Source organism: Bison bison, unplaced genomic scaffold, assembly GCF_000754665.1.
Source record: "Bison bison bison isolate TAMUID 2011002044 unplaced genomic scaffold, Bison_UMD1.0 scf7180017864072, whole genome shotgun sequence".
NCBI classification, from domain to species: domain Eukaryota; kingdom Metazoa; phylum Chordata; class Mammalia; order Artiodactyla; family Bovidae; genus Bison; species Bison bison.
In genome coordinates this window covers 7354462-7375402 of record NW_011494644.1, presented here as the reverse complement: position 1 = coordinate 7375402, position 20941 = coordinate 7354462, and the positions used below count along the sequence as shown (strand labels likewise).

Genomic DNA, 20941 nt, shown 5'->3' with positions numbered 1-20941 from the left:
TCCCACATGCCACAACTAAGGGTTTGCATGCTGCAACTAAAGATCCTGCCTGCCACAACGAGGACCCAAAGCAGCCAAATTAATAAATTAAAAAAAAAAAAAAGAATGCCAAATTGTTAATAGTAAAACCTGGGTATTCAAGACTATAAGGGTGTACAGTGTAAAATTATTTCAACATTAATGTATGTTTGAAAATCTTTTCATAATAAAATACTGGCCAAAAAATTGAACTCTAGAAATAAATATGTATGTGCTCAGTTGCGTCCAACTCTTTGTGACCCCATCGATTGCACCCCGCCAGGCTCCTCTGTCCATGGGGATTCTCCAGGCAAGAATACTTGAGAGGGTTGCCATGCCCTCCTCCAGGGGATCTTCCCAATCCAAACCCAGGTCTCCCACATTGCAGGCAGATTCTTTACCGACTGAGCCACCAGGGGAGCCCATAGAAGTAAATAAATGAACACCTTGAAATTTTAAAAACTTAAAAAGTATCTCTTCCCTCCCCCACCCCTGAAAGGGCATTTAGGGGTTCTGACCCCGGTGAATGTCTTGTCTCAACCTTCTGATTTGTTGCAAGGCAAACAGGGGTTTTTCCTGAAGCACATGGCACTAAAGTCTGGCACTATCAGGGAATAACACACAGAGGGATTCAATCAAACCGCACTGAATGGACACACTCTTGGTGACAGTTTGTTGTTGTTCGTCAGTTGCTAAGTCGTGTCCGACTCTTTTGCGACCCCATGGACTGTAGCCCACCAGACTCCTCTGTCCCTAGGATTTCCCAAGCAAGAATACTGGAGTGGGTTGCCATCTCCTTCTCCAGGGGATCTTCCTGACTCCAGGATCAAACGGACATCTCCTGCTTGGCAGGAGGATTCTTTACTACTGAGCGGCCTGGGAAGCCCTCTGGTGATGGTGTCAGAGCTAATTAGAGAGAGCGCATGAAAGCTTCGGCCCATTCAGATAAGTAGACCAAGGATGCTGCTGCTCAAGCGGATTCACTCTCTGGTCTGTGAATGACAACCATCAGCGGGTCTTGCTGGAGAGCGACATTCCTATCCTTGGCTGACAGCCTTTATTATCAATTGACCTCCATTTCGATCTACAGAGAGCTGCACAGCCTGCTACATGCAGGACGTTTCTAATGAGCTAAGAGAGGAAGGAGGCATGAAAGTCATCAGAAAGTGAACGGCACTGGTATCTAGAAATCAAACTCTGGGGAGAAATGTGATGCTAGCTGACAGATGGGAGGCAGCGCCCAGGCTGTTTGTTGTAAAGTGGCTGAGAAGGCAATTTGGAAGAAAACAAGGTTGAGAGACAGAGATGTGAATGACTGTTGACACAGGAACCACCCTATGAGTGTTGCTGGGTGAACATTAACAGGAAATAAACACAGCCAATGACAGCTGCCCCGAGAGAGGACCTCCTGAGCTCCATGCTCTGGGGGCTCCTCATCTCCTGAGGATGGAAGGTGGCGAGAGGACGTCAGCATCTGTCTTACTCTCCCTTGAATCAGATCCAGACTGCCACACTCCATCCTCATGGGAAACCCCTCCCTCTTCCTCGGAAAGCCATTCATCAGCCATAGCACCCTCCGCTCACCCCAACCCTCCCCAGAACGCTGTTCAGCAGCCAATGAGAATTTCAGTTCCTTTGTGGTCTTGCCCTCTTTCTAGGCTTTCCCCCAGTCTGGAAGCAGTTTCAAGGACAGTGCAGAGAACCTACATGGGACACTTTGTACAATGTCCTAGCCCCAACAACAGACAGGCATTTCCACCTCAACAACTCATTTCTCTGGCCAGCATCCAAACCTCATCATCTCCAGGACTCTATTCACCACCAATCCCCAAAGTTTTCATCAATGCCACCATCTCATTTGCTCAGCCTGATTACCCTGGCTTTGGCACTTGACTGAGATTTTCAGTTCCTAAATGGTGCCTCTTCTTTTGAATGTCAGCTCATCCTGCCTTTTGATTCCTTCTGAAATCATGGACCCTGCTACTGAGTAGCTTCAACAAATATTTTTCAAGTATCCACTATGTATCGGACACTATTTACTTTTGGCTGCCCTCTTTGCTGCCGCGTGTGCAGGCTTTTGATTGCAGCGGCATCTCTTGTTGCAGCATATGGTCTCTAAGTGTGCAGGCTTAGAAGTTGTGGGCCACAGGCTTAGTTGCCCTGTGGCACATAGCATCTTCCTCGACCAGGGATCAAACCCATGTCCTCTGCACTGGCAAGCAGATTCTAAACCACTGGACCACCAAGGAAGTCCCCAGACCTTATTCTAGACACTGAGAGAAACCAAAACTGGTTCCTGCCCTCCTGGAGCTTACGATCTAATGGGAGAGACATGCAGTCTAGTGCAGTGGCCCTCAATGGAAAGAAGAAGATTTCCTATCTCCCCAGGGAACATGCGGCAATGTCTGGAGAGGCTGTGGCTGCCACAATTTGAAGGGTGCCATTGTCATCTGGTTGTAGCTCAGTCGGTAAAATATCTGCCTGCAGTTCAGGAGACCCAGGTTCGATCCCTGGGTTGGGAAGATCCCCTGGATAAGGAAATGGCAACCCCACTCCAGTATCCTTGCCTGGAAAATCTCATGGACAGAGGAGCCTGGTGGGCTGCAGTACATGGGGTCGCAAAGAGTCAGGCATGACTGAGCGACTATCACTAACACTGATTGTCATCTAGTGGATAGAGATAGGGGATGCTGAGAAAACATCCTAAAATGCACAGACCACCCCTCATACATGCATATACACACACACAGCAAAGACTTATCCTGGTCCAGGGACTTCCCTGGTGTTCCATTAGCCAAGACTCTGCGTTCTCAATGCAGGGGGCCTGAGTTCAACCTCTGGTCAGGGAACTAGATCCCATGTGTGGCAACTGAGACCCACCACAGTCAAATAAATAGATATTTAAAAAAAGAGAATTAGCCTGCCCCAAATGTCACCACTGCTAATGTTGAGAACGTATAGTGGGAGAGACACAGTCTAATGCAAGAGGTGTATTAATTTGATAATCACACAAGCAAATACACAACAGCCATGACGGCAAACGAAGGAGAAGACTTAACCTAACCAGAAAGGTTAGCCCTCCAGACAGGGCTTCCTGGAGGAAGAGTTGCTTAAAGTAGGAATTGGACAGATGATAGGAGCTAACCAAACCACAAAGGAAAAGGAAACTTTACAAGAAGAGGGGAAAGTTTTGCATTAGGCTGGTGATGCAGAGCCTGGTGAGGATGAGGAACTGTTAAATACTGTCTGGAATACAGTTCGCATACAGCTCAATAAATCCGTCTTCAAAGAACAAATAAATGAATGAACTGACAGGAGTATACTGTGGATGGAGAGTAGGGTGGATCTCTAAAGAGTAGGAGTCATTTTCCATATTCAAAAGTAAAATTGGTCTATAATTTTCTTGATGGATAAAATTAGCATCATCCTAGTCTCAAAACATGGTATACAAAAGTCAATCCTAGGTGGATAATTGACTTAAAAATAAAAAGTTCTAGATGGTAATACAGAATATCTTTATGACCTTTGAATAGGAAAATATTTTTAAAATAAGATATAAAAGGCAGTAATTAAGGAAAAGTGGTAAATGGAACAACATTAAAATTAAGATCTGTTAAAGAGAACCCTCTTACACTATTGATGGCAATGTAAATTGGTACACTCACTATGGAAAACAGTACGTAGGTTCCTTGAGTGAGTGAAAGTTGCTCAGTTGTGTCCGACTCTTTGTGACCCCATGGAATTGAGGTCCATGGAATTCTCCAGGCCAGAATACTGGAGTGGGTAGCCTTTCCCTTCTCCAGGGGATCTTCCCAAACCAGGGATCGAACCCAGGTCTCCTGCATTGCAGGTGGATTCTTTACCAGCTGAGCCACAAGGGAAGTAGAGTTTCCTTAGAAAACTAAATGTAGAGTTATTGTATAATCCAGCAATCCCACTCCTGGGCATGTATGTCAGAAAAGATTATAATTCAAAAAGACACATGCAACCATGTTCACAGCAGTATTATTTAAAACAGTCAAGACATGGAAGCAAGCTAAATGTCCATCAACAAACAAATGGATAAAGAAGATGTGATATATGTATACAATGGAATATCACACAGTCATAAAAAAGAATGAAATAATGCCATTTGCAGCAACATTTATGCACCTAGAGATGATCATACTAGTGAAGTAAGTCAGAGAGAGAACAAATATTGTATAATATAACATATTTGACATCTAAAGTATGACATAAATGAACTTATCTACAAAACAGAAATAGACTCAGATGGAGAACAGGCTTGTGGTTGCAAAGGGGGTGAGGAGTGGGGGAGGGGTGGATTGGGGATTTGGGGTTAGCAGATGCAAACTCATCTGTAGAATGGATGAACAACAAGGTCCTCCTGTATAGCACAGGGAGCTACATTCAGCATCCTATGATTAACCGTAATGGAAAAGAATATGAAAAAGAATATATATATATATATATACACGTATAACTGAACTCCGGGAGTTGGTGATGGACAGGGAGGCCTGGCGTGCTGCGATTCATGGGGTCGCAAAGAGTCGGACACGACTGAGCAACTGATCTGATCTGATCTGATAACTGCATCAATTTGCTATACAGCAGAAATGAACACAACGTTGTAAATCAACCGTACTTGAATAAAATAGCTTTTAAAAAGATCTGTTTATCAAAAAATACCATTAAGAGTTAAAATGCAAACCACAGAGTAGGGGGCAAAGATACTTGCAATACATGTAGTCAGCTTGTTTCCAGAATGTACAAAGAACTTCTATCAATAAGAAGAAACTGTAGAACATAAGAGAAAAGTTGGCAGAAGTCCTAGACATGTTACTTTCCCAAAGAGGACATCTGAATGGCCAGAAAATATATAAACAGAATTGCCAATGGAAAGCACAGGGAGAAAACTACACAGTCACCAAATTGGCAAGGATTTTAAAACTGGAAAATACCAAGTATTGCCAAGAACACAGAGCAATGGCGCAAAGGGAATTTGCATGCCCCGCTGCTGGGAGTATAAACTGAGAGAGCTACTCTGGGAAGAAATTTGGCAATGTCTAACCAAACTTGATAAACACATCCAATGACCCAGAAATTCCACCTATAGTTAGATTTTCCTCCATAAACATAATGTTTATATTCATCAGGACACTTGTATAAAAACGTTACCAGGACTTCCCTGGTGGTCCAGTGGTTAAGAATCCACCTGGCAACACAGGGGACACGGGTTTGTGGTCTGGGAAGATCCCACATGCCGTGAGGCAGCTAAGTCTATGCACCACAGTGACTAAGCCTGCAGTCTAAAGCCTGTGGTCTGCAACACGAGAAGACACCGTAATGAGAAGCCCAGGCACTGCAGCGAAGGACAAGCCCCACTCAGCACAACCAGAGAAAGCCCATGTGCAGCAACGCAGACCCAGCACAACTAAAAATAAATAAGTAATTTTTTAAAATGTTATCAGCAATACTGTCCATCACAGGCTAACACTGTGCTGTGCTGTGCTTAGTCTCTCAGTCGTGTCTGACTCTGCGACCCCATGTACGGTCCCCACCAGGCTCCTCTGCCCATGGGGTTCTCCAGGCAAGACTACTGGAGTGGGTTGCCATGTTCTCCTCTAGGCTAACATTAGGAACAACCTAAATGCTTGTGAACAAAAGGAGAGACAAATATATTGGAGTATAATCATACTCCAGGATACTACATAGCAATGGAAATTAACCAGGTACACGCAAGGAAAGAATGTTACCCACCATTCCATGTACTATATTTCATTCCAAAAAAGTAAAATTAAACTATATTCTTTAGGTGTGCACAATTAAAACTATAAAGAAAAGTAAGGGAGTGAGCTCAGTGAAAGTCACAAAGAAAGGAAGACATTGCTATCTGGTAAAGGCATGTGAGGGAGGGTATTACACTTTGTGACTCGATCTGGGTATTCGTTTTACAACAATTTGTTAAGCACCACATTTGTGTCTTATCACTTTTCTGTGTTTATTTTATTGCCCAATAGAAATGGATTGGGTAGCTTTTTATTGCTCCTCAGCACTGTGGCATTTATTATCTAACATCAGCTTCATCTCCCCTTTGAATAAAATGTTGACCAAAGAACGTCTGGAGCCACAGGAATTTTTAATTGAGCAATAAAGCCTGGAGATCCTTTCACAGCAGCACAATTCTGTCAATTTCAGCCCTTTTCACGGCATGATATTCACAGTACAGATACCCAGTCCCCCAATCAGTGATACTGTGGGAGTCCCCAGGTTTCTCTATTACAAACCACAGCAATCATTTCAATTCTTCATGCCTCTTCTTAACCTTCAACCACACAAGTTCCTTCCTCACTCTCAGCAAATGACACCATCTTCTACTTCACAGAGAAAATAGAAACCATCAGCTAAAAATATCTGGCCACCCTACCTTTAAACTACATCTCCACAATCCTTCATTCCTTCCTATTCAAGGTGCTCAAGAAAGACCCACTGATCCAGAGATCTTCACTTCTAGTTTAGTGTTATTCTGCCTCAGAGATTTTGTCCACGTAGGGGCTGGACAGACCCAGGCTCCCCATCGACCAAAAGCCATGCTTTTAGACTCAGTATTATCTCCAAGCAAGATAATTTATTTATTCCTACCTCACTGCCTTTGCATAAGATTGCACTACTTCCAGTACAGAGTGATTTTTTTAATGATTTTTCTGATCATTAAGTAGTTCTACTTTGTATATTTTTTAGTTTCCATAATAAAAAGTTAAAATCAGTTATTATTTGATGAATAACACTGATACTGTGTGATCTTGGTCTGCCTAGTAGAATATCTAAAACAGGATTAAGTCAAGAGGGTATGTGTGACAGAAAGCTGTCAATAAGAGCAGAAGTGATTTTTTAAACTACCTCTGTCAAAAAGTCTAAAGCACTACTATTTTGTAACAAAAAATTTGACATATCACATCAGCCAGAAATAACTCAATTATTATAGTGTTAGGTGGAAAGGAAGGAAAAAAAATCACTGAATCATGTGGGTGTGTGTGTCTGTGTTGAAAGCAGTAATCTATTATGGCTTAAACATTCAGAAAAGACTGTGACTTTGTGTTTTGACATTCAAAAAAAAAAATTTTTTTTGAGCCCACATTTCTTCTAGCCTCTGAATACCCCGCATGTATCTTTGATGTCATTACTCAAAATGTTCCATCATTACTAGGTGGGAACTGCTAAGGACAGTGTTCCTAATTGTCCTAATTAATACATGAGTCACCCCTCACCGATGCTGCAACCTCTTGGGGACTGTGTAACGGATGTCCACTGGCAGGACAGAGGGATGCTGTTGGGAGGGAAGGGATGAATGCAGGGCCGACCCTCCCTAAGGATCTTCCTAGTCCATAGCACCTGGACCCCCTCAGACTCACCTGACCAGTGATGTAGATTGGAAGGAAGATCCAGGACAACATCAGCACGAAAAATAAGCCCTGCCCGAGAAAACAGAATCAGGACTCAGCTCCTGCCCAACATTGTGGTGACAATTTGGATTTCCTTATGTCTGGATGGAATCTAGTCTGGTCTGCTCTGGTTCCATCTCTTACTTACTGAGTAACTCACCCTCCCTGGACCATCACATCCCCATATTTAAACAGAACATGGGGATGAAGTGGGGCAGAGTGGCTCCCAGGGCTATGTCTCCTAAACCTTGCATATCCCACTTTGTCCCCTTGTGTTCCCTCCTCTCCTTGGGCAGGGGTTAAAACAAGGCTGTGAGGTCAGGCAGACCATGCTGATGAACAGCTGGTGCTGGGAGAGTTTACATAGGTCTCTGAGACACATTTTTCTCACCTGTGCAATGAGAGTAACAGCACCGCCACTGGGTTGTTGCAAGGGAATCAGTAAGACGATGCTTACTAAGCACTTATTATATTCCAGACATTCCCATGCACACTTTACAAGCATGAAGTCATTTAATCCTCACAATGACCCGATATGGAAGGTACCATTATTTTCTCTGTTTTATACATAAGGCTCAGAAAGGTCAAGTAATTTGCCCAAGGTCACTCAGCCTGTAAGTTTTAGAGCCCAGATTTGAATCCAGATGGTTTGGTTCTAATCTGTAATTGAATCCCATAATATGATGATGTATGCAGTGTACTTAAGTCTATGGCACAGGGTAAGCGCTTAAAAAATGAGTTGTCATGAAGATGAAGATCACTATTAATAAGTGCATCCCCTCCCAATCAGTAAAAATCATATCCTGAATGAGCCTGCTACACAGAGAGTGTGTCCTGTCTCCTGAGTATCTGCAGGGTGGCAAAAAGATCAAGAACCATGGAACCACATAAGTTTTGTGATGGGCAATTGATATCTAATACACAGAAACACCTCCCAGTCCCACAAAACCTTGTATCTTCTGCATCTGCACAGAAGAGACTCGTGCCTTCTTCACACACATATTTGCCTTATGGACTCCCATCAAGCAAACACGGGGAAGCCTGCAATATGACTTGTAGATCAAATTGATTTTTGCTAACCAGGGATGCCCTTGATGCTTCCTGCTTGTTTCTTCATAAAGCACCACTATATTTAGAAGAGCAGAGCATGCATAAAACTGCCCCCCGCCCAGGATCCACCTGTTTGGTAATCTTGAACTGACATTGCCCTGGAAACATACTTACATTAAGCTCGTAAGCAGTTACAGAAAGACCCGCAGCAGCACCTGACCCTGCCAGGCCAACGAAATGTCCACTTCCAACGTTGCTGGCAAACAAGGATGCACCCACCTGTGGGGAGACGGACAGGTCAGATCTTGCAGCCAAGCTCTGGGGTGGCTTCTTCCCACTCCCCTTCTTCCCATACTCCAAAGGGACCCCGACAAAAGGAGAAAGTGGGGCCATCCCTAGTTCATCTAGCAATAAAAACCTCTTCTCTGAGACTCTTTTACTTCCACCTTTAGGAAACTGACATAACAAATATGCATATCTAGGATGCCTAAAATGTAAATTGTGCCCCCCACTAGGCTTGTGCAGTGCACAACTCGAACAACTGTATGCAGCATCCCTAGGGGTTAGGGAGGACAACAGGTGTTGTAGAAAGTGCTCCAGGATGAGAATCAGGAAGCCTGTGTTGTTCCTCAGCTCCACTTCTCACTTAGCAAAGTGGAGAGCCCTTCTAGTAGAACTCTAAGTGAGCAGAACAGTTCTTGAGGACCCCAATTCCTGGACTTCATTGATGACATAAGACAGACTTGGGCACCTGGCCCCAGTTGAGCCAATTACATTCTCTCTCCTGGGAATCTGGACCTGGGAAATCATCTTTGCTGGTCCCTTAGACTGGGGGGCATGTAACCCAGGGCAGTGTGTGTGTAGCAAGGGGATGGGGAGCGGGGTGAATAGCACATTCAAGTCTGCCACTCTGAGAGGAGAATGAAGAAGACTTGCAGAAAAAGGCAGCTCAAGGGAGGACAGAACCAGATAGAGACAAAGAGACAGATGATGGGGGGAGAGAGCAGGAACTGTTTGTGAGGGGACTGTGGTACCGCCCACTGACTTTCTAGTCCCTGGTTTTCATTGACTCTATGCATTGATCTGTCACTATCACACTCTCTTGAGTGTTATAGCTTAGCAGTGTTTTGAAGTAGAGAAGTCCTAAATCCTCCAACTTTTTTCTTCCTTTTCAAGTTTGTTTCAGCTATTCTGGGTCCCTGGTGTTTCCATCTGAATTTTAGGATTGCCTTACCAATTTCTGCAAAAAAAAGAGGGGGGGTGTGATGCAGATGGAATTATGACAGGGATTGTGTTGAATCTATAGTTCAGTTTAGGGACTGTTACTATTTGTGTTAAACAGATACTATCTAACGTGCCATTTTAATTCCCTTATTAGCTTAGGCAGCTGCAATGTCAAATTGATGGTTTTTTAACTAATACCTCTGGATAAAAAGCTGCTCATGCTGCATGATCATTGATTTGGATCAAATAAAGACAAGTTGTACAAAGGGTGCATTCTAGAGTAAAACACTGGCAATAATATGAGAATGGGGCTTTGAACGAGATCCAATCCTGTTCTAACCTACTGGTCTTCAAGACTACTGCAGAGCTGAAGAGAAGGGGATGGGAATAGAGCCATTCCCAATAGAAACATGACAAAGCTTCCTGTTCTTATTGCGATTCCGTTGTTTTTCTTGAATTAAAGCTCCCTGGGGGCTTCCCTGGTAAAGACCCTGCCTGCCAGTGCAGGAGACATGAAAGACAGAGGTTCAATCCCTGGGTCAGGAAGATCCCCTGGAGAAGGAAATGGCAACTACTCCAGTATTCTTGCCTGGAGAATCCCATGGACAGAGGAGCCTGGCGGGCTATAGTCCATAGGGTCACACAGGGTCAGACACGACTCAAGTGACTTAACACACATGCACGGGGGCTTCCCTGGCAGTACAGTAGATAAGAATCTGTCTGCCAATGCAGGGGACACAGGTTTGATCCTGGACCTGAGAAGGGTCCACATGTTGGGGAGCAACAAACCCCATGCGTGGCAACTACTGAAGCCCACGTGCCCTAGAGCCTGTGCTCTGCAACAAGAGAAGCCGCGACAATGAGAGGCCTGAACACTGCAATGAAGAGGAGCCCCGCTCACCACAACCAGGGAAAGCCCACGCAGCAACAAAGACCCAGCGCAACCCAAAATGAATAAAGTAAATAAATAATTCAATAATTAAAAAAAAAAAAAAAGCTCTCTGGAGGAAATTTCAAAGATCTTTACTCTGCCGTTCCCAATGAACCACCCTGCCTGTTCCTCTGAAATGTGACTTTTCCACTCTTCCCATAAAGAACCCACACTGGCTGATGGCTTGTTTTGACCAATATGACGCAGTGAAAGTGACACTGTGTGACTTCCAGGTCAAGGCTCAGCAGCCCGGCAGCTTTCATTTTTGCCCTTTCGAGTCAAATGCCTTGTAAAAACCTTGGGCTGGGTCACTAAACGATGAGGGGCATGTAGAGAGTGAAGCCCCAGCCTTCTAGCCATCCCCACCAGAGCCACATCTGTGGATGGGGCCGTCTTGGCGTCTAGCCCATCCAGCCAACAGCTAAATGCAGCCAAAGAGCTAAAGTGCTAAAGAGCAGGGGAGGAATCACCCACTCGAACCGTGCAATCATTGGAATAATACACTGAGACTTCCCTAGTGGTACAGTGAGAGTCTGCCTGCCAATGCCGGAGAAATGGGTTCGATCCCTGGTCTGGGAAGAATCCACATGCTGTGGAACTGAGCAACTAAAGCCTGTGCACCCCAACTCCTGAGTCCTCACCCTAGAGCCCACGAGCTGCAACTATGGAGCCTGTGTGCCTAGAGCCTGTGCTCTGAAACAAGAGAAGCCACTGCAATGAGAAGCCTGTGCACTGCAGTGAAGAGTAGCCCCCACTCATTGCAACTAGAGAGAGCCCAAGTGGAGCAATGAAGATGCAGCATAACCAAAATTTAATTAATTATATCTTTTACAAAGATATAATATACTGTATATACTATATATATATATATATATATAATGAGTCACTTTGCTGTACAGCAGAAATTAACATAGCATTGTAAGTCAGCTATACTTCAGCTTTTAAAAAATAAATTTGAAAAAGAAATAATACACTGTAGTGGTTGTGAGCCACTACATTTATGGGTAGCTTTTTAGGAGCAATAGCTAACTGATGCACTTGTTCCAAAGCCCTTTCTCTTAACCACACCTCCTTTCCATTGACATCATTCTCCGGAGTAAAGAAAGCAAAGAAAGTTCCACAACTGCCCTTTCCTTCTTGACCTGGAGAAGGGTCATCCAAGAATATGAGCAAAGAAATGGATACAAGTATGCAAAAGCAAGCATACTTAGGTGAGCTGCTATATTCCAACTGAATTTTTTTTTTTTGAGCCCAGCATCACTCATGATAAAGACCATTTGACCAGCATTTCTTAAAGTTCAATCATTGCAGGACTTCCCTGGTGGTCCAGTGGTTAAGACTTCACCTTCCAATGCACAGGATGTGGGAAGCTAAGATCCCACATGCCTCATGGCCAAAAACCCAAAACATAAAACAGAAGCAATATTGCAACAATTTCAGTAAAGAAAAAATTCAGTCACTGAGTACTTCTTTTGTAGCCATCTCTATGTCCACTACACCTGCACTGGTATTTACTCAACATTTTACCTTATATTGACTTCTTCTTTAACTTATATATATGATTATATATTTTATTATTTAACCAATTATTATATATTAATATGATATATGTATTTACAACTTTACATGGAAAACCAGTATCACTTGCTTTACATAGAAAAGAACCATACAAATAAAATGAAAATGAAAAAAAAAAGTTATAAAATTCTATCTAGGTTCTCCAGACTACCAAATTTACTTACCCTGAAGCTTGAATTCTCTTTGTTAAACACAGATTAGTCCGTGCTAAAAGACCGGTAAAGCCATCTTAGTAGCAAACTGTGACTTTCTTTTATGTAACCAAGAAGACTGACTGAGAATAGGAAAGGGAATGCTCCCACGATGTAATCTGACGTTACTCAGTGTTGTGTCTGCACAACTGAAAAATCGTGGTGCGCCCGTTCTTCACACTTAGGAAATGCTGCACTAGATTACAAGCTCCGTGAGGGTGAAGACAAGCTCAATGATGTCTCCTCTGTTTGGTGCCATGCTGGACAGGGAACTGTTCTAATGAATTCACTGAATATATAACGCAGAGCTCATTTTTGGTATCTTTTGAGAACAGTGTGGTCATTGTCTTCAGACATCGTATTGACCAGAGGCTCAGATACCTGTTATCTCTCTGTATCTTACATCTTTTGGACTCCCTGCAAATGGGAAATGTCTTCTCTCTTTTTATTTGGGAGATTTAACACTTATAATAGAAGATCATGAAAAAAATGATCATTCCTGATTCCTTACTCAGGACCCATGAAGCAGAGGCCTGTGTGCATATATGTGTGTGCATATGTGTACACGTGTGTGCACATATGTGTGCATGTGTGTATTTCCACAAACTGTGGAAAAGTCTTCAAGAGATGGGAATACCAGACCACCTTACCTGCCTCCTGAGAAACCTGTATGCAGGTCAAGAAGCAACAGTTAGAACCGGACATGGAACAACAGACTGGTTCCAAATTGGGAAAGGAGTATCTCAAGGCTCTATATTGTCACCCTGTTTATTCAACTTATATGCAGAGTCCATCATGCGAAATGCTGGGCTGGATGAAACACAAGCTGGAATCAAGACTGCCGGGAGAAACATCAATAACCTCAGATAAGCAGATGACTCTACCTCTATGGTAGAAATGAAGGAGTAACTAAAGAGCCTTTCGACAAAGGTGAAAGAGGAGAGTGAAAAACATGGCTTAAAATTCAACATTCAGAAAACTAAGATCATGGCATCCGATCCCATCACTTCAAATACATGGCAAATAGATGGAGAAACAATGGAAACAGTGACAGATTTTATTTTCTTGGGCTCCAAAATCACTGCAGATGGTGACTGCAGCCATGAAATTAAAAGATGCTTGCTCCTTGGAAGAAAAGTTATGACAAACCTAGATAGTGCATTAAAAAGGAAAGACATTACTTTGCCAACAAAGGTCCATCTAGTTAAAGCTACGGTTTTTCCAGTAGTCATGTATGGATGTGAGAGTTGGGCCGTAAAGAAGACTGAGTACTGAAGAATTGACGCTTTTGGACTGTGGTGTTGGAGAAAACTGTCGAGAGTCCCTTGGACTGCAAAAGACCAAACCAGTCAATCCTAAAGGAAACTAATCTGAATATTCACTAGAAAGAGTGATGCTAAAGCTGAAGCTCCAATACTTTGGCCACCTCATGTGAAGAGCCAGCCCATTAGAAAAGACCCTGATGCTGGAAAAGATTGAAGGCAGGAGGAGAAGGGGAGAGAGGATGAGATGGTTGGATGGCATCACTGACTCAACACACATGAGTTTGAGCGGGTTCCGGTAGATGATGAAGGACAGGGAAGCCAGGCGTGCTGCAGTCTATCGGCTCACAAAGAGCAGGACATGACTGAATGACTGAACAACAACAATGTATTTAGCAATGCCTTTAGCTCCCCTTGAATAGAGAATACTAATTGGGCTGTTGTATTTGTTATTTGGGTTCTCAACATTTTTTCCACCTTGTCTCAGTAATGGTCTCCAGCTGTCCTTCAGGGTCTAGCCCTTCTTATTTCTCATCACATATGCCTCAGAGCAGGCTCCATGCCCTCCAGATAAGGCACTGAGTGTGTGACCCAGGCTTGAGTTACTTAACACAGCAAACTACCTTGGTCACAGTGACTAACACAGAGATGGGCTTGGGACACATATTTTCCAGGGATCCTGCCATGGAGGCAGGTGCTCTTCCCATGCTAGTCTGGAGACGGAGAGGATGGAAAGTCTGGAGGAGTGGCCATCATCTTGTTGACATGAAGTTGAGCCTGTTTGGGAATGGCACCCTTCCAGAAGCAGAGACACTGATAGAGATAGATAGGTGATAGACAACTAATGGATAGATGGATAAATGTGTGTGCTTCATCGCTCAGCCCTGTGTCTGACTCTTCCCGACCCTATGGACTGTAGCCCACCAGGTTCCTCTGTCTATGGGATTTTCCCAGGTAAGAATCCTGGAGTGGCTTGCCATTTCCTCCTCCAGGGGATCTTCCCAACCCAGGGATTGAACCCACATCTTCTGTGTCTCCTGCATTGCAGGTGGATTCTTTATCCTCTGAGCCATCAGGGAAGCCCAGATAGACAGGCAGATAGATAGAAAGATGTATATTAATAGAAAGACAGATAGATAGACAGATAGATGGGATAAACAGAGGGAGAAACCAGGTCCCAGTGATCACTTGTGCCCCTATACCCTGCCATACCTGAAACCAGACCAACTCTAGGTTTTTCCCTTAGGTGAGCTGATGGATTCTTTTTGTTCAAACAATTTCGAGTTGGAGCTAAGTCTTCTCTAGTTTAGACTGTGACTTCCAGACAACATGGAACCAGAGAGTCCTGAGAAAGCAAAGGCTAGACAGAGTATCGGGACTTGAAGAGTCTTTTAATTGAACCAAAGACTACTTACTGGCCACCACAGCATGTTGCCTCCAGCTAGAAAGTAGCCTTTCACGGTGTCTCTTTTGGTCTTCACTGTGGACTGAAACAGAGAAGAGCAGTGGGTAAAGGAAGTGTTAGCAATCAGAGGCACCCCCAGGTGGTCTAGTCCCAGATTATAACCCGGGAGTCCAGCAAGCCAGATTCAGACATCAAATATATTTTGGGGTTTGTTTGGTTTGGGGTTTTGTTTGTTTTTGTAAGAGTCCCTGAGTAATACTTCCCATGGCCATTATTTGCATGAAATATCTTACTTCACTATTTTTTGCACCATGCAGCTTGTGGGATTTAAGTTCTCCAACGAGGGATGGGCCCTTGGCAGTGAAAGCGTGGAGTGCTAACCACTGGACCACCAGGAAAGTCCCTTAACTGCAATTTTTTCCTTTTTTTTAAGTGAGGGACTTCCCTGGTGTTTCAGAGGCTAAGACTCTTTTCTTCTACTTCCCTAGTTAGGGAACTAAGATCCTACATGCACTGTGGTGAGGCCCCAAAATAAAAATTTTAAATTAAAAAAAAAAAAAGCCTCTCAGGTCCTTCAAAGAAAAAGTATAGGTGATGTATGATATTATATAAGTTATAGGTGATTTACAATTTTTAAAGGTTGTACTCCATTTATAGTTATAAAATACTGGCTATATCCTCTGTATTGTATAATATATTCTTGCAGCTTATTTTATGCATAATAGTTTTTACCTCTTAATGCTCTACTCCTTTATTTCTCCTCCCCTCTCCCCGCTGATAACCGCTAGTTTCTTCTCTACATCTGTGATTCTACTTTTTTGTTCTTTTTGGTTTTTTTTCTTAAGATTGTTTTTTGATGCGGATCATTTTTAAAATTCTTTATTGAATTTGTTTCAATATTGCTTGTGTTATGTGGGGTTTTTTTGTTTGCTTTTTTGATGATGAGGCACGTGAAATCTTAGTTCCCTGACCAAGGATGGAACCCACATCCAGCCAGGGAAGTCCTTTTACTTCTTTTCAGTTATTTTCACTAGCTTGTTGTACTTTTTAGATCAAACATGTTTTGTTTGACCCATGGTTTGTTTTTTCTATTTATTGATTTGTTTCTGGCCGTGTGGAGTTTTGGTTGTGGCACCCAGGTTTCTCTCTGGTTGTGGCACATGGGCTCGTAGTTGTGGTGCGTGGACATAGTCCCCCCACAGCAGGTGGGATATTAGTTCCCCTACCAGCGATCGAACCTGTGTTCCCTGCATTTGAAGGCAGATTCTTAACCACTGGTCCACCATGGAAGTCCCTGTTTGATGTCTGGTTTTTAAGATTTTCATTTGAATCCCTTAGAGGAGACAAACTATTCAGGTCATCCCCCTCTACAACTCCCTGCCTCACACATGTATAATAACCTACTAGGTCCCCCTAGACATCTGAGTTTTAGACCATGGTTTGTCTGTGACCGCCCACAATGGATGTCATTTACTGAGTATCAGTACTATGTACCAGGGGGCTGCCCTGGTGACTCAGACGGTAAAGAATCTGCCTGCAATGCAGGAGACCTGGGTTCTATCCCCTGCGTCGGGAAGATCCTCTGAAGAAGTAGCAACCCACTCCAGTGTTCTTGCCTGGAGAATTCCATGGACAAAGGAGCCTGGAGGCTACAGTCCATGGGATTGCAAAGAGTCGGACACGACTGAGTGACTTTCATTCAGTCACTCACTATGTGTCAGTCTCTGCAGTAAGCATTTTGAAGCATCATCTCATTTTAATCCTCACCAACTCCTGTGAGAGCTTCTCTGGTGTCTCAGATGGTAAAGAATCTGCCTGCAATGCAGGAGACCCAGGTTCCATCCCTGGGTTGGGAAGATCCCTTGGAGGAGGGAATGGCAACCTACTCCAGTATTCTTGCCTGAAGAATTCCATGGACAGAGGAGCCTAGCAGTCTACAGTCCATGGGGTCACAAACAGCTGGACTGAGCAACTTTCACTTTCAGTTTCTATGAGGTTGATATCATCAAGCCAATCTAATACATGAACAAACCAAGGCTCAGAAGTAGTCCCTTATCTAGTGCCATATTTCTACAAAGAGGAAGACTGAGAACTCAAACCCAGGTCAGCCTGATTTCAGAGCTCTTTGGGAGTGAGCTTCTTGGCCCTAAAGGTACTTTAACAGAGACATTTAAACCACTAAGTGATCTTGGATAAGTTGTAACTTCTTCCAGCTCTGGGTGCAGATATTGGTAAGAGGAGTCTTACTGGATGAGAGATGACATGAAATGATATCTTTTCATCCCTGCAAAAGATCTTACTATAGCAAACAGATACTTTGGCTCATTCCTGCTGAATCCTGACACAGGAAGTATTTTCCAAGAGTAAAGAACTCCTTGTGCTAAAAGGGATCATCTAAATCCAGGGCTCCCCAAACCAGCACTACATCAGAGTCTCCTGATTCTCTTGTGAAATTACAGATTCCCAGCAACTCTAACCCTTATTCTAACTCTGCCTGTACCCCCTAATCCTGATCCCAATTCTGTCTGACTTGAGAACCTTGACTCTTAGGACTTCCCTGGTGGTCCAGCAGTTAGGACTCCACACTTTCACTGCATGGGGCATGGATGTGATCCCTGGTTGGGGACCTAAGAACCCACAAGCCATGCAGTGTGGCCAAAGATAAAAATAAAAAAGAATCAAGTTCTACTTACTGTAAAACCTTGAGCCAGTCTCTCCCTCTGACTTGACTTACCCATAGTCCAACAGCCAGGACAAAGAGGAAATATAGAACCAGCACTGCGATGTCTCCTGCTTCCAGCGTCCTCCGGGGAAACGCCTCCAGGGGATCTGACTGTGCGAGCGGAGGGCTGCTGGCGCTGCTCTCCATGGTCCTGAACGAACTCTTGCAACGCTGTGGAAGTGCAAATGTGTGTCACATGCCAGGACCCGGTGCCACTCTTCTCACCCTCTCTGTAACTGTCTCCTTGGGCACCCAAGCAGGGAGACACATGTGGAAGGATGTGTGATGGAGACAGACCTCAGGAAGGCAAATCCATCCGTTCTGTCATTCACCAAATATTTACAAGGAAGTCACATCCAATCTACACTTAATGTTCACCAACCCCACCACTCACTTGGCAAAACACAAAGAAAAACAAACAGCTTAAGTAATATAGATGTCTCACCACCCTCTTCCACATATCCAGGAGTGAGAGAAAAACAGGACACCCAAGTCAGCCTGTTTCCCTGGTACCTCGCAGCCAGGTGAAAGTCAAGCCAGCAATTTTGCCTAAGGCTCAGCCAGTCAATACAATCTTGTTTCACTGCTGGATATGCCCATAAAATGTGTATGTTTATTTATTTTTAAATTTGTATTTATTTTTTATTTTGGCTGCACTGGGTCTTTGTTGTTGCGAGTAAGCTTTCTCTCCTTGCAGTGCACGGTTTTTTCATTGTGGTCGCTTCTCTGGTTGCAGAGCACCAGCTCTAGAGTGCACAGGCTTCAGTATTTGTGGCTCGCAGGCTCTAGAGCACAGGTGTGGTAGTTGTGGCCCACAGGCTTAGTTGTCCCGTGGCATGTGGAATCTTCCAGGACCAGGAATGGAACCTGTGCCCATGCATTGGAAGGTGGATTCTTAGCCACTGGACCATCAGGGAAGTTGAAATGTGTTTCTTTAATAAACATGTATATAGCACCTGCTACATGACAGGCATCATCCTAAATGTTTATAACCTTGCAAAGTGGGCAGCCCAATAATGGGGTAACTCACCTCATAGATAATAACACAATATGATGTTTCATACAAGTGGGTGTGTATAATGACAGACATATTAAGGATTCAAGCCTAAGAGTCATCCAGTTGGCTGCACCCCTTACTGACCCCGAGAGCTTGGACAAATTCCCTAACTTCTCTAATTCATTGCATTGCCATCTGAAAATGGGACAATAAGAGGTTACATTTCACAGATCGTCATGATCTAGTACCTGTGAAGTGTGGAGAACAATGCCACACACAGCTGTGCTCAGTAAATTATAGCTGCTATTATCACTATTACTAATTTTCTACAGTAGGCCGTGAGGCAAAGACCACCTAGTTTTACATGGAGGAAAAGAGATGATAGTATATGAGCTGGGTTTTGAAAAATGTGTAGGTGGTCCTACACGCCATGAGCAGGGATGCGGGTACATTCCAGGCTAAGGCAACAGTATCCACAGACATTAAGATGTGAATAAGCATGTCATGCTTAAGGAACCATCAGATTCTTTCCTGAGGATTAAGACTGGGAGCAGGGAAATGGGCAGTGAGGCTCATTATCTATGAAGGCATTAAACCAGCTCTTTGATGTCATTCAAAGGATTCTCTAAGGTCAGTAGTTTTCTTTCTACAGAAAGAAGATATCATCATCTTCAGATATTATCCCCTGTTTCTATAACAAATATTTTATAATATTCTTTTTACTGAATACTGAAATGAAACTCACAGATAATGTTACCTACCTACACACATTTAAAACATCAATATAAAGCTCTATTATAAAAGAGAAATAAAAGAACAGCAATTTATGGTTAAAATGATGGATAATTCAACATATAACTGCTCCATCTGATGCAAAGGGGGAGTCAGATCCTTTTACCTATTATACTGAGTAAGCTTTGAACTTAAGAGAAATAAGAAAACTGGAATCCATTTGATTCCAGAAGCACAGAATAAAGTGTGACTCTACAGAGGAAAACCAGAATGTTTAAATCTGAAAAAGAAAATGCTTTGTGATTTTAAATGTTATAAAGAAATCCAAACAACTCCCATGATATACCATGTTTTTATAGAGCCCTCTGAGAAATATCAGAGACAGCCCCGATAAAATAAAAAGCCGGTACATTTTTTAAACCATTTTTTAAAAAAATTGAGTACAGTTCATTTACAATGTTAGTTTCAGGTATATAGCAAAGTGATCAATATTTTCAGATTCTTTTCCATTATAGGTTATTATAAGATATAGAATATAGTTGTCTATGATTTTAATGTAAAGGAAAACCCAGAACACTTGTTTTGTGCAAACTGCAGATAGGTTCTGTGCGCTGTGCTGTGTTTAGTCGCTCAGTCATGTCTGAGTCTCTGCGACCCTACAGACTGTAGCCCACCAGGCTCCTCTGTCTATGGGATTCTCCAGGCATGAATACTGCAGTGGGTCACCATGCCCTCCTCCAGGGGATCTTCCCAACCCAGGGATCCAAGTCTCCTGCATTGTGGGCATATTCTTTACCATCTGAGCCACCAGGGAAGCCCAAGAATACTGGAGTGGGTAGCCTATCCCTTCTTCAGGGGATCTTCCAGACCCAGGAATCGAACCAGGGTCTCCTGCATTGCAGGCAGATTCTTTACCAACTGAGCCACCAGGGAAGCCCCAGAACTGATAGAACCTGGAGATTAACTGAGAGAGGGGAAGAACTGGGGAGCCATTTCCTGCTTCTTACCAGAGCTGCCCAAAGGTGGAGTAGCCTGGTCACCTGGGTGACACATTCCTGGTTCTTAAAGCAAGGCTTTTCATCTGCAACACTATCGGCATTTTGGATCTCGTATGCAGGTCAGGAAGCAACAGTTAGAACTGGACATGGAACAACAGACTGGTTCCAAATAGGAAAAGGAGTTCATCAAGGCTGTATATTGTCACCCTGTTTATTTAACTTATGTGCAGGGTACATCATGAGAAACACTGGGCTGGAAGAAGCACAAGCTGGAATCAAGATTGCCGGGAGAAATATCAATAACCTTAGATATGCAGATGACACCACCCTTATGGCAGAAAGTGAAGAGGAACTAAAGAGCCTCTTGATGAAAGTGAAAGAGGAGAGTGAA

General features: G+C 43.5%; 1 protein-coding gene across 1 annotated transcript in view; it reads right to left on the bottom strand.

Moving 5' to 3' along the window:
- Nucleotides 1-20941, bottom strand: part of SLC5A11 (solute carrier family 5 (sodium/inositol cotransporter), member 11) — a 57395-nt gene that overhangs the window by 28551 nt on the left and 7903 nt on the right. The window contains exons 2-5 of the mRNA XM_010837218.1: nt 17836-17994; nt 15112-15183; nt 8685-8789; nt 7431-7490 (exon numbers count right to left, since the gene is read on the bottom strand). Of these exons, the coding sequence (XP_010835520.1) occupies nt 7431-7490; nt 8685-8789; nt 15112-15183; nt 17836-17970 (372 nt within the window). The 5' untranslated portion in view covers nt 17971-17994. The remainder of the gene's footprint in view (nt 1-7430; nt 7491-8684; nt 8790-15111; nt 15184-17835; nt 17995-20941) is intronic.